The 14,366-nt window shown below is 35.2% G+C and overlaps 1 protein-coding gene across 7 annotated transcripts; it reads right to left on the bottom strand.

The window, feature by feature from the left end:
- Positions 1 to 773: 773 nt before the first annotated feature.
- LOC143469562 (mitogen-activated protein kinase kinase kinase kinase 3-like) lies at positions 774 to 12,761 on the bottom strand. Of its 7 annotated transcripts, XM_076967305.1 has the most exons (28): positions 12,551 to 12,761; positions 12,323 to 12,380; positions 12,057 to 12,147; positions 11,763 to 11,827; positions 11,554 to 11,609; positions 11,378 to 11,425; positions 10,893 to 11,060; positions 10,448 to 10,587; positions 10,188 to 10,272; positions 9,860 to 9,946; positions 9,549 to 9,663; positions 9,325 to 9,374; positions 9,182 to 9,222; positions 8,171 to 8,209; positions 5,864 to 5,890; positions 5,522 to 5,615; positions 4,839 to 5,315; positions 4,590 to 4,640; positions 4,359 to 4,424; positions 4,117 to 4,276; positions 3,760 to 3,859; positions 3,357 to 3,519; positions 3,091 to 3,205; positions 2,718 to 2,867; positions 2,425 to 2,517; positions 2,174 to 2,300; positions 1,847 to 1,977; positions 774 to 1,642 (listed from the first exon to the last, which is right to left on the bottom strand). In XM_076967305.1, the coding sequence occupies exons 1-27, from the start codon at positions 12,650 to 12,652 to the stop codon at positions 1,881 to 1,883; spliced, it is 2,865 nt and encodes a 954-aa protein (XP_076823420.1). In that variant the 5' UTR covers positions 12,653 to 12,761; the 3' UTR covers positions 774 to 1,642; positions 1,847 to 1,880. The 7 variants fall into 7 exon arrangements, with proteins under 7 accessions (XP_076823420.1, XP_076823419.1, XP_076823421.1 ...); XM_076967304.1 differs by having other exon boundaries at positions 774 to 1,977; XM_076967306.1 differs by lacking the exon at positions 8,171 to 8,209 and having other exon boundaries at positions 774 to 1,977.
- Positions 12,762 to 14,366: the final 1,605 nt, after the last annotated feature.

Below are 14,366 nucleotides of genomic sequence, written 5' to 3' on the forward strand. Positions count from 1 at the left end.
ACGCTGTAGACTTTAGAGCAGAGTTTCCCAAAGTGGGTTCAATAAAATTTTTTTAGGGGTTCCATAAAAGACGGTTACAAATCGCAATTTCGTACAGCAATGTCGTGTAGTAGCTTACCCAAATTATACTAAAGAGCAGTAATGTCTCTAGGCGGAGGGAAGATTTTTGCTGTGGGCAACTGTCAACCCGTTGCCCCTCTTTGACCACGTCATTGTCACGATAGTTGTACCTACCGGACAGACTGCTTTTTTTGTCGATATTCCAGCCGCATCCGCACATACCGTATGTGCCGCCGTGGTTTTGTGCTTCTGTTTATTTTTTCTGACGCTACTCAAGTTGAGGAAATACAGCAAAAAAGTTAGCCTACAAAGAAATATATCGGGAGTAGACTAAGTCGCATCCAATGTTCCCTCTAATTATTAAGCGTTTATTTTATTTTCAATTCAGGTTGGATTTTTTTCTTGTGCGCAGCACAGATTTTCTGTGTGTGGAGATCGTGTCAGCAGTGCGCATTTACCCACGCGCGCAGCTTAGAGGGAACATTGGTCGCATCCGTGCAAATTTGTTTCGAAACTGATAAGAAAATTGGTCAACTGCGCATTACAAAAGTACGAAATCTATGTTCGCCACACAGAATGCAAAGAATGCAGTCTGACCTATCGGTTCTGTTTGAGTATACTAAATGCATTGCTAATACAATCAGCTGCACGTGTAATACTACTTGTGGAACGCTTCCTTTCTTGCAGCTGAAAAGTGTAATTTAAGACAGAAGTAAACCTGGCACGGTTTACGTTTATTATAAGTTTTGATAAAAGAAATAGCGACATACTGCGAGAAACGAATCTATATAATATAGGAATTGGTTAAAATGCAATAAATAATTCAAAGTTTTCAATTATTCTGGTATTACATTCACTAAGTAGAAAGTTAAAGCAAAATGCGTGTTACATAAAGAGTAAAGCCACTGTTCTCTAAAGCGGCATTTGTGGCCAGATAAATGTTATTCATATGTTCAAGAGAGATGCACTGTAGATTAGGTCGAAATCAGTAAGCATAAATTTAATTACGAAATATAAATACAAAAATACACATAAATCACCAAATCAAATTACACAAAGAAATAAAACGCGGTGTGGCGGCCAGTAGTGTGAGATACCAGATGTAGAAACCAAGGCGATGCGCTAACAAAATCAACAACCAGACAGAAGATTTAAGTCAATAAAATGCTCTCTGAGAGCACATCTAAAAACGATTTGCCTTTGAAACAATGTTTTATTCTTTTAGTTATTGTGAAAAATGGCAAATTTTGTCAGGTTGGTTCAATTTAGTACTGCAGAGATTAAAATTGATGTTGAACATTAAATTCTTCAAAAAAGTAACTACATTTACTTGCGTTCAGTTTAGAACAAGTAGAAAACTTTGCAAAAACAACCAACTAAATATTGCTGCATATTTTGGGACATAATTGTGAGCGTATTTCGACCCTAACCAACTTTATTATTATTTTTATATTTGCCGTAATGAAAACTTTGTGAAGATGAAATCAAAGTAACCAGCTTTAGTTATTATTCACCACCACCTCTTTCACATTTTTGATTTCAACAATGGCATTTCTATTCACAATACGTAGACCATTTCAACCTGGATATATAAAAACCACAACCGCATTAAATTTGAGCTACACTTGATAAAATAGATTTGTAGGCGTGTATACATATTTGACAAAATGAACAAAATATCAGCGCTTGGGCCAGTTTCGATTTTAGTTGTGACACTGTTTTTTCTCTCTCTTTGGTATAAACATTCACTTTAAAAATGCCAAACAGCTCTTCATTTTTATCCCACCTTTTCAAGATCACAGTCAACGCACATTGATGAATTAAAACACAGAAGCCATGTCCTCATGGCCAGCTAAAATGTACAAGTTGGAAAGTTCTTTTGGATTGTCAGTTGGTTTGCTTTCAAGTACAATTACCCTGCAATAGAATAAGATTGATTAGTGCAAAAAATATATAAAAAAATAGAAATAAATGTTTTGGGTAACGTTACTATCACGTCCAATATTTATGTATTGCGTAAGTTTTTTTTATGCAGTCTGCTAGTACTAATAGAATGTGTTTTACGCAGAAAACTTTTGGTACCACCACGCTATCTGAGTATGACGTTTTCTACCTGTAGCAACTGAGTAGTCGAAATATTCTGCTTCTGTCACAAATCTCTTGCGTAACTTCGTTGTTGCGGAAGCTACGACCTTGCATTCCATGCTCGTGAAAAGCAAGGACACTGTCTTGAAGGCAAACTGGAAAAATATTTCAAACACCCTTAAAACAACAGCATGACCAAATTTATTGACAGAAGCTAGCGTGAAGATTTGAATGGATTTATAAACTGAACACCAGTTACCATATTTGTTGTTTTTTTACCAATATTTTTAGTGACAAAATCAAAATGGAGCTCAGAAGCCAATTTTCGACTTGACTTTAATTTTCCAGACATGCTAATGATCTTGACGTCTCCTGCAAATTTGTTGAAAAAATATTATATCAAAACAAAATGAAACAAAACAGGAATTTCTTAAAACTATACATAAAATTGTTACATATAAAGCCAACAACCTGAAGCCGAAAAAATAAAATTTCTATATTTTTTTATGCAACTGCATCTGATTACAACAATAAACAGCTCTTGCCACAGCAAAAATGTATAAACGCCATACTTTCAAGGCATATGAGGAGGGTGTCTTTCTCGAGTTGAGTTACATTCACCACGTTAAGTTGTTGGGCTCCAGTTGGCTGGTCAAACCAGGACGAGTAAGTGTTAAGGTTGACCGTATTCAAATGGAAAGTTGGTTGTGTTGTTTCTTTACCTGTCAAAAAGCTTAAGTTACTTTTCAGAATAAAATCAAAGCGGTATATGCTTAATGGCACCACAAGGTAATCCGAACTTAAATAGATTGTCAGCACCTTTCTAGGTATTGTACAGGTTTACGTATGATACTCAATGTAACTCCAGGCATCGCACTATGTACCTTACAATTACTACACGTCATCAATTACTAATTGCTACTAATTAGTAATAACCATACTCACCAGGAATAGTGTTATTAGTGAGACTAACCCCATAACACACAAGCGGATATTCAGCTTCTGGTGTGACCAGCAACTCGAATACTCTTAATGGGTGTGGCAAGGGAAATTCAAACAGCTGCAAACAAAGTTAAACAAACATTAAACTATGAAACTCAACATCACATTGTTTTTAGCAAATTCTTTCTATATAAACCAAACAGATGTTTGCTATCATTAAGAGTATCTCCTTGTCAATAGCCTGACAAATTCCCAGAAAAAAAGCTTACCTTGATAAGTAGAAACTTGTGCATCGGCTCATACCATTGGAGAAGGACAATGGACTGCTGGAGAGCAGCGCAAAGATACTTGTGGCCGTTGTACTGGTTCCTAACAACTGAACACCTCTGGCAACCTTTAGTATCAGGAACTTTCATGGACACAGCAAAACGCCTTTAATATAGAAGGTAGCGGTTCATCAGATAATTCTCGAGTATAGAAATTTATTTCTTAATACTATGGGATTCTCAGGCTCTGAGAATCCAGAAAAGTCAAGAGAAACTGTATCCTTTATGAGCAAAATATTATAAAAGTGAGAGAAGAACTTTGCTAAACTTACAAGACTTATTCATAGCACTGATCACATATACTTGACATGTTCCGTTTAAATTACAAGGTGAAGGGTGTAATTACCTTGGCACCATCTTATCTGGAAAATGAATTCTTTGAGTCCTTTGAGCATTCTCGTGCAAGCCAACCAAGTTATGTGAATAAAGTGTAGGAGTCCGATTTCCTGTACATATTAAGGGAGCATTGTTACTTTTGCACCTTCTTGTGTGACTCTGCTATGTACGGTTGTACACTGTGTACAATTGCATATGCTAGTATACATTCAATCTTGTAACTTCTGACTATTACTTGGATGAATTTGGAACCGCTCAAATGTGTTATATGACATGATTACAAAGCACTTTACTAACTGCTATCTACTAAACAATTTACAGCGCACACTTTCCATGGTTGTATTAGAAAAAATTGAAATCTTGAAACCTGAAATGGACATGAGCACATTGCTGATCACATATAGCCAACTACACTTTCGCGGAAAGAGCTGCTCCATTGTATTCTCATGCAGTTCGTGCAAGTTGAGGGTGTAAATGCCCTCGTCTGCGCCGAAGAGAATATACTGGTCATGCGAGTCAGGATGAACCTGCAAAATCAGCTTCATTGTCAAAATTTTGATCGATGTTTGTTGTTTTCCGTGTTTTACGTAACTTTACGATTGTACTCACCCAGCTTGATGCGCAATTGATCTTGAGGGGACAGCCGTTGAATACCTTGGTAAAGCAAGCCCCCATCTAAAAAATACGCAAATTTAACAAAATTGGGATGCTGTATTACACATGCACAGCAACACGATTTATTACATTGGTATTAATACAATCATCAGTGTTCCAGGATCAGTGATTAATTTTGAGCAATGACAAATTTACATGAACAAAAAAGTAGTTTGATTTACTCACATGCACTTTGGGGGTTGGGGGAAGGCCATTGATCATGTTCTGCATAGCTGGCTGAAAAAAGGACAACATTTTTCAGGGTCGTCCATTACAGTAACATGCTACAGAAAAATGAAGCCACAAACAAGCAAGCAAATTCACTAGCTAGCAACATTCACATTCAATTCATGACAAAATAAAAAATGAGTCGGCAAAGCATTGTTAGAACAAAGACAAATCTTTCCTGAAATTGACAAAATAAAACAATCTCACAAGTGTAGGCTTGGCCTGTAGTGGCGTTGCTTCTTTTTCAGGAGCAGGGGCTGGTGGCGGGATCGCTTTTGTTTGGGCAGGACTCCCAGTAGGAGTCACGTCATCATCCTCTTCGGGATGGGCCAAACTTGGCCTGCCGATGCCAGCTGGTGGCGTAACTGCTCGCCCTGGCAAGCCAGACTCCTGCATGACTCCGTTAATTGCTCTGTGAGAAGGACGGACCGGTGGCCTGCCTGTCGCAGGATCGGCAAGTGGGCCGATTAGTGCCGGAGAGTTTCGTCGACGAGGTGGCACCAATGGCGGGTCTTCTTCGGAAGCAATGGGATTAGATATTGCACTGTACCCACTGTTATACGGAGGGGGTTTGGGCGGTCTAGATGGGGCATTTCCAGCCGACAAAATGTCTTTAGGTGGCCTAGTTGGGGGGCTCAAAGCGCTGGGTGACTGGCTAAGATAATCCATGCCATACTGCTTTGGCTTAAATAAAAAGCATGCTATTAACATAAAATCATTCAAAATCAGAAGCATCACCACTTAACCAAAAATTAAAGGAAACACTTGACTAAAACCACATACTCGCTTGACAGCAAAAAACATAAAAACCAAGTACAGTCGCCCTTACTTAAACGAGATAGCCAAAGCTATGACAATAGAACATGCAACATAATCATAATCCAACTCACCTTTGGTGGAATTGGTGGACCGGCAGCTTCAGTGCTGGGGCTATTTTTTATGGTTTTTGAAACACCATCAATTGGTTTCATGGTACCTCCTTCCCTACAAAGGCGAAATACAAATGACATCTACACATTTCCTTGAAAAATGAATTCAAATTTAAGTATCATGGTGCTTTTCTTGCAGACATGTAACTTTGCACAAAACAAAAACTTCAAAAATTCTTTCAAAATTTTATAAAAGTAGCCTAATGGATTTCATATAACATATTTTCAATAACCAAACTTATTCATTTACCTAAGTTCGACATACTCTAAGATTACTTTAGTTATAATAGATAGACGACTTACTCAGATTCGAAATGAGCTTCATGGCCCCTGTAACAAAATCTCAATAAAAAATACGCCTTGGCAAGAATTAAAGACTAGAAAAATTAATCTTGTTTAACCTTAAATTCAATTACAGAAATACTTATTAGTGTCTGTTAGCATAAACATTTGCATAACAAATTAGGAGTTAGTTTTTGGATATTCTACAATTAGGACGATTCATTCGAGTACTTTTAATTCAATTCTTAACAGTAATTAGATTGGTCTTGCATAGCTGAATTGTTTTAAAAATATTTTTTAGACACGCTTAAGTTGCAACAAAAATTTTACCGTGTAGTGAAACAATGGATGACAGCTAACTGACACATACAGAATTTTTGCATCAAATCTTTGGATAATAAACACATAACAAATTAATTTAAACCAAAGGGGCAACATGCTGAACTTTATTTTGCATGTAAGGCTAACGAGTTACATGTGGTTAATTCTCAAGACCAGATGTTATTTTGAAAGCAATTCTGAAGCAACTTACTCATATGTGGTTGGAGCAGAATAAATGAATGCGCAGAAACATGGTGAAATTACATTAAGAAGAGAAAGGAATTTTGTGTGGTAAAGTGTTTATTGCAATCGCTACATTGTGCCGTTGTTTTGTCTCATCTAGAGTTGAAGAATTAATTAGTTATTTCCTGTAAATAGTATATATACTGTATTATGCAGTAGCCTGGAGCCTATCAGACGAAGTTTAAAAAAATGTTAGGAAATGTGAGACTAACTGGCATGATAATTATTGCCTCATTATTACTAAGCCCATAGTCTGAAACAAATTACGCATCAGATAAAGATTTCACTGATTTGATTCACTTTTCTTTGGTGAGTTGTGATCTTTTATGTTGAAAAGTAACAAGCAAGTTATGCTGCTGTTGCTGTATATACACTGTTTTAAGTAGGTCCGAAGACAACAAAGATATTACGAGTCACTTGCAAGAAGGGAATTCGAATAGGTCAGATGGAATTTTCAAATGAAAGTGTCGCAAATGAGCACTTAAATCATTGTAAGATGTGTGCGGAATGCTACTCCTGATTTAGTCTTACTTCAACTAATTCAATTAGATAATCTACAACATCAAGACAAAACAACGGATATAATCAAAACCTCCCTTACTATTGTTATTTTGTCAATTGTATATATAGTTGCATTATTTATACATTCCGAACCAATTCTTAACAATTTATACCACAGGCGTGACTTATAAAACCATTCAAATTTCTTTGTTCTCAACTGCAACTAATACCAAAACAATCAGCACAACATAAAAATATGAGGCAAAAAGGAAATTTCCAAATAATTCACCAGAAAAATGTAGATGTTAGAATATTGATATGTGCTGAAACTATGGTCAGTGTTTAAAGCATGCATGCTTGGCCAGGCACTGCCCGAGTACATACATATATATACATATTTTCCATAAAATAATACCCAAAGAAAAATTTTTAACTTCCAAAAATGATTTTCATGGCTTTCTGACTAACTTCTTGCAAGTACTATTTCAAGATGAAACAAACCAGATTTAAATCAAGAACAAATTTAACTACTCTGTCCAATTCTTAAATAAAAGCCAAAAACGTTATTTACATAAAAAGCTATGACTTTACAAATCCTAGGATCAACAGTTAAAGATTTTTAATTCAGGTTGAAATTACAGGAAGTTAAAGTACATATCAGTCAGTGGAATTAACTTTTACAGACATTTCTGTTTAAGATCATTTTTACTCCGTGTTAAAATTCAAATTATGATATATGGTTCATGCAAATCAAAAAGATGATGATACCACTTTTGTTAAAACTAATGTAGTTTATCAATTAGTCATGCAAAGATGCCAGATGTTCTCACAAGTTTTGGTAAATGAGAATTGGCTTTGCAAAATTGAGTCACAACCTTCACAATGCTACACATCATTCAACATGCAGAAAAAGGATTATTGAGGGTTAACTTATTAATTAGCTTAAAAGTGATACCTACCACCAACTGAAATCAATTACATTAACATTCCCAAAAACAAAGCCAACCACTGGCATGTAGTCTTGCAAAGAAAAATGTGCACAAAATCATTCAAGCGTGAGGTCATGTTCAGTGTTATTACAAATGCCTTCACCTAGCTTAAAATGCAAGATTAACTTGAAAAATGTTTAACTTTTAGCAATTAACAGACCTAAACATTAGTTCGAAAAAATTGTTCAGATGTTTGCCAGGAAGTTTTAGTTTAAAAAAATATTGATATTTCAAATTACCAATTAACACCACTTTCACTTTAAGAGATATTTACCGTGAAAGCAATTCTTCTTCGACTGAACGAAGTAGACTCCTAAGAAATTATATGTCAGCAACAAATAAAACTCTTGTAAACAAAATAATTATTACAAAGTTATTATTACCATAACATTGTACTGGTAACAGGTTTTTCTGTTTTAAAACATAATTATCATTTCCTTTTTAAACTTAAATTAGCAAACGTAAAAGCATGCTCCCACTGCTTTGATGAATAACTAAAATTTCGTTAGAATTTTTAAACTTTAGTTGAAATCATGATTTCATTGCTTAATGGTAACAAAACATAATGCTAAAAAATAAATTGATGAATAAAAACAACTAAAATGAAGAAAAATGCCTGTGAGTGAAGATTTTTAGGTGCATAACAACTCAGTCAAAAAATTATAATATTAAGCAAGAATATAATAAAATACTTGGGGTTAAATCTGAGATTACTGAGATAAATACATTTAATTGATTCTACAGGACAAAAAGTGAATGAATATTGAACAAAATACCTCTTATAATGAACAATCGAAAACATACTTGTTTTCTACTTCAATAAAGTTCTTTCAAAAGTTTACCGCTAATATCGGTGTACAAATGAACATCATAAATAACTGACACATAATTTTATGTCGAACAATTCAGCTAGCTACTCATGAAACTTTGAAAAGACTAACTACATTATAATGCAGAAACATGAGTAGATGGCCCAGGGCAAAGCTTCAACATTCATATTTTAGCACCTAACTAAAGTCTCTAATCCATGTAAAGCTGCATGCATGAACAACAACGGCAATGCACAAAATTATTAGCTAAGCATATGAGCATCGACAGTCGAAAATCACCGGAAGGAAAAAAATATGTTATGCTATCTCTTTACTCATATTAAAGCCAACAAGCATACAAAAATCAATGGGTAAGCATAAATAACTGATTCCAATTTATAGCAGTGCACCAGTGATCATAACAACATTCTGTGATTTGTGCCCTGTTAGTTAACAATAATGAATTGTTTACTTACTTGCTCGAGCCTTCATTCTGTGTCCATCTGTCATCTGTGTCCTTTAAAAAAATTTTTCTTTAAGTGGCAAAGGTGGTTTTCCAAAGGGTTACCCATACATAACAGAATTCAGTCAGTTAAAAACATTATATAATTATACATACCTCTACTTCGGTCTCCCTGAGCATGGGAGGTTGAAATTGAACCTCACCCACTGTTAAGTAGCATGTATTTGTAATTGGTAAAGAAATGTGATGATAATTAATACAATACGTTTTGCGCAAACATGAAAAAAAACTAATACAGTGACAGCAAAACAAGAACAACATTAGTTTATTAAACTTGAATTTAGCTGATGCCTTAGAATTGGTCATAACCATCAGCTTACTTATCAGCTCCGATTTTGTTTTTATTTGCCTGTCCTCAGGCTTCGAAGAACGAATTCGACGTTTTGAGTCGATCAACAATTCATCTTCATCATCGTCCTCTGGCAAGATGGCGCCCTAACAATCATTTAATGACCAATGAAAGAAAAAACATCAACTAAGACAGCTCTCATTATTATAATCATTAACCGCATCAGCATTTACGATATTGCATAATTTAATATTCTGGCGTGGTGACCAAAAAGTTTAAGTTTAATTACATCATTCGCACAATAATTAGCTCATACCAAGACACTATAGAATTACGACTCACAGGGTCACCGAGTTGTGGATCTTTACACTTTCTGAGCATTTCTACGCCTAAGCGAGCGCTAAGCCCATCCTGGGTGACAAACGAATGCTGGAAAAATAACAATTATGTTACACATGTGCTATAATATTACACTATCAGTGTCACATTTACAGGACTGTCACACTAAAACTGCCGGCTATATGTGTAACATCTGTGAGATCCAGTAGAACAGGGATAGTTAAACTAAATGTGTTAAATTCTAGGTTTTTTCTATTAGTGTACTGATGCAGCACATGTTGATTTGCTTGAAGACAAAACTTCCAAATTTGTAAGGAAATAAATATTTTACTTGCAACATCTTCTCAGATGAAGGTCTTTTCTTCGGATTTTTTGTCAAGGCAGCTTTCAAAAATGAATGAAAGTCTTGAGTCCACCTGAGAAAAATATTGTCAACAAATTAATAGAAAAAGAAAAATACTTGGAAAACCTTCAGGGCTCAAATCCAAAAACATGCTGCTCTGAATAGCAAACACAGCAACAGCAGATGGTGGAATTCAATTGCCATAACATACTTTCCTGATACACACTTAGTTGACCAAGTAAACCTACTTTTGTTTGTCTTTGAGCTTGGGAGGCAAGAAGCTGGACTTGGACATAAGAAAAAGCGCTCTCATCGGGTGAAGATCAAACATTGGGGGTTGTAATTCAGCAAATTCGATGGCAGTGATTCCAACCGCCCAAACATCGCACTACGGTGAAAATTAAGAGTTTATTTTGTTTGCTTAGCTGCCATCCACACTGAATGATAAGATATTTACCTCTGAGGTATAGCGTAATACATACAGTTTAACGACCAAATATATAGCTGCACAATGGAAATAAAAAATAAAACAATCACAAATAGCGCAGTCGATAAAACAGCAGTGATTCACAACAAGCGGCGCAAGAACAAATTAGTCAAGTTTTGTTTAGCAACAGCCACTCACTCAATCATTATGAAAGCTGCCAGCAACACATGGTAGTTATAGGATAAATTACACAAATTTATCATTACTTGTTGATTGTAGCCACCCTTTCTTTCTACGGCTGCAACTTCAGGGGCCATCCAGTAAGGCGTGCCAATAAAAGACTTTCGCTTTGCAATGGTCTGGGTAATTTGGGCAGAAACCCCGAAATCAGCCAGTTTAACATGACCCTCATCCGTGAGAAGAATGTTAGCTCCCTTTAATTTTGACAATTGTTAACCTTTGATGGTAATCAATATACAGAGCTATGTTAGTCCTATCCCCAGTAGCACACTGGGCAAGGGGTACAAGAGATAAGGTTATCACAGTATAGTTATCCAAAACCTCTTCATACTCTTATTAAGCATTATCAAAAAGTTTACACTATAAATCAATAAGTTAAAAAACAACAATTGTACAACTACATGCTCTGTGGGTACAGGATTGGGCTATTGTAAAATGCAATAGTGGTGAATTCCTAACTCCATTACAATTATACTTAGTATCTGCACAGTATACTGTATGGTAAAGTTACCTTAATGTCTCTATGCATCTTCTGTTTGCTATGAAGATAAGCAAGACCCTGCCAAAAGAATAAAGTTAAGCCTGACTAATATTAACATGGGAGTTCCTTGCATTAAGTTAAAACATATCCTATAACGTATTATGTCAATTGATGATATCAGGTCCGACATTGTCATAAATGCTTACCTTTAAGGTTTCTCTGCAAACGTAAGCAATCAATTTTTCATCAAGTGGTCCAGTGACTAAAAAAATTAAAAAAATTTAAATCTACCAGAATATTTATGTTGCTTAGAAATTAGAAAATAGATAAAGATATTTACTGCCTAAACACATAAATCTATCCACAGAGTTCTACTAAAATCCCAAATTAACAATGATGCATTTTCACTACTTACCATGATAAATATCCTGCATAGAACCTCCACCACAATACTCCATTGCAATCCACAGCTTGTCTCTCCTATAAAAGTAAATTACTATTACTGTAAACAAAGTAAAATAGAACACTCTTAATGTAAGTCCAAACTGTGAGCAATTGCTAAAGGACTATTAATTTTATATCAACATTATATAAGCTAATTAAATCTAAAAGGGCAAGTAAACAATAACCCACCAATTCCAATCAACCATTGTTAAATGGAACAGGAATAATGCCGAACACAGAAAACAATATCTCATGCAAAGCATACCTAAGGTAACTTCCAAAGTAAGCAACAATGTTCTCGTGTTTGCAGTCTTTCATCATAATTATCTCTTGTTGGATAATAGAAAAGTCATCACCTATGTACACCAACAATTGTAAACAAAGATAAGCCACTGATACTATCACACGTAAACACAGATATTTGCTTTGTCAAAAACAAACATAGGCGGCCAAAAATGTGTGAAAAAGCTTCGATTAAATGCAATAACTGGACAGGTACCACAACCAATGTCATGATTACACAAAACAAACCTGGTTCTAATTTTATGACTTTTATAGCAGCCAGTTCTTTAGTGGCATTGTGTCGTGCCTGTGGATGTAGAAAATACTTGTTGTTCACTTAATATTCAATTTTATGAATAATATCAATTTAAGTTAAAACAAGCTTCTATGTAATAATTAACAGCAGACCTATCTGTTAGAATTACAAAAAGATGTTCATGTTAATGATATATAGACTCTGTTCGGAGAGATAAATACCTTATAGACATCTCCGTAAGTTCCGCTTCCAACTCTTTGCAAAAGCTCAAAGTCGGTTGCTGGATTCTTTCTGGAGATGTCGGCAGCAGGATTGATCATCATTTGGAAAGAATTTTCTTGCGGCAATGTTTACATAAAATATTAGTGAGTAACATTTACCATATTTAACGTGTGTTAGTTCTTACAACATCGTAGCAAACCTTTTAAATTTACACCTGAAAAAAAAATTCAATATTTTATACAATATGAAACTGTCTAAAATTGCAGTTGGCAAGAACTGGGCTAAATGTCATCATTTTGCCCAATCAAATTATATGGATGTCAAAAGTATCAGGGTGCACACAAACCTACAAGATGACCCAAGGAATACCTATGACCAAAAAGTACGAGCACAGCTGGGCAAGATAATTTCCTATAAGCAGAGTTGCCATAATGTCCTTACATCTGAGATTCGTTATTATTTTGAAGGCCTGTGTCTTTGGAAAATTTATTTCCTATTTCTAAGAAATGTCCTTATTTTTACTTGCGCCCTTATTTTTAAGGCAGAGATTCCTATTTTGGGCACTTCGACGCCTTTAATATACCATTTTGTACCAAAGAGATACAAAAATTAAGAACATGCAAATAGTGTCTCGTTTTCTTTTTTTAGGAACATTGATTCCCAGTCATCCTTATTTTCAAGGTAACCCAGCCTATAGGATAGTCCAGGGCTTCCCAAACTTTTTGGCTCGCGACCCCTTTCAAACTTCTGAAGTATTCCGCGACCCTTCACGTTTAAATTGATTAGCAGTGCGAAATATACATTAGTCATTAGTGACATTTATTGAGATGCAAAGACTGAATTCAAGCAACCAGAACTCAGAGCCTACTTACTACCTTACACACGCCTAGGCTACTGGAAACAAAAAAGCACGCACATTTATTCAGTGTGATTGGTGCGACTGCTTTCTGCTACAAAGCAAGTCCAGCCGTGGCTCAATATCTGTTAATTCTGGTCTCAAGGCGGTTTCAATGTTGATTATGCTGGAACGATATTTTGTTTTGATTGTATTTTGTACTTCGTGTAAAATTGGTATACGCTCTGCGACCCCTGAAGTTCGTTACGCGACCCCTTGCGGGGTCGCGACCCCCAGTTTGGGAAGCCCTGGGATAGTCTATGGCTTACAATTAAGGAATCGTTTTAAACCTACTATGTGGTGAACAGGCTGGATCTGTTTAGTGTAACACAGCTTCATCCGTTTTTTTCCAAAAATTTACTAAAAATTGGATTAGATTTACGTATTGGATTATCAAAATATCCTGGTTATTTCCCATACTAAAGATGTGAAAATTTGGTTTTTGTAAAAAAAACCTTTGTAATTAAAACCAGAAGCAATTTATACATAAAAGTGCCAACAAGTATCCTAAAATAGCAAAAATTCTATATCTAATGCTGATTATTTTTGTGTTTATCTTTCTTTTGATTATATCTCAATTCTCAATCTGATAACTTAAACACTAATGATCTTAATATAAGTTTTCACAAAAGTGTAAATTGTTATAACAAATTTGATAATTTCATAGCAGCCTAAAAAAATAAACATTCATTATTTTCGTGCTCTTAGCATTTCACCGAAAAAATTGGACGTAGCAATTTCTTTCGATTTCCTGTTAAGTTAACTTGGAAATAATGACCTATATACTTAAATCTATCTTTTAGCCTTCATCTAACTTCACTTTAACCCCAAAAAACTAAGGTAAACTTTCTGCCTTCTTTCTCCTATTGAGTAACTCATATCTTTAGCAAGTTGCGAGATCTATTTACTACGAGATAAAA

Source organism: Clavelina lepadiformis, chromosome 8 (assembly GCF_947623445.1).
Source record: "Clavelina lepadiformis chromosome 8, kaClaLepa1.1, whole genome shotgun sequence".
NCBI lineage: Eukaryota > Metazoa > Chordata > Ascidiacea > Aplousobranchia > Clavelinidae > Clavelina > Clavelina lepadiformis.

Excerpts from the sequence above, each read along its gene's own strand:
- LOC143469562 (XM_076967305.1), bottom strand. The coding sequence starts at position 12,652 with ATGATGATCAATCCTGCTGCCGACATCTCCAGAAAGAATCCAGCAACC. Across the intron at positions 12,381-12,550 it reads CTTACGGAGATGTCTATAAG|GCACGACACAATGCCACTAA; the intron begins GTATTTATCTCT and ends CTACATCCACAG. Across the intron at positions 9,664-9,859 it reads ATCCACAACTCGGTGACCCT|GGCGCCATCTTGCCAGAGGA; the intron begins GTGAGTCGTAAT and ends AATGATTGTTAG.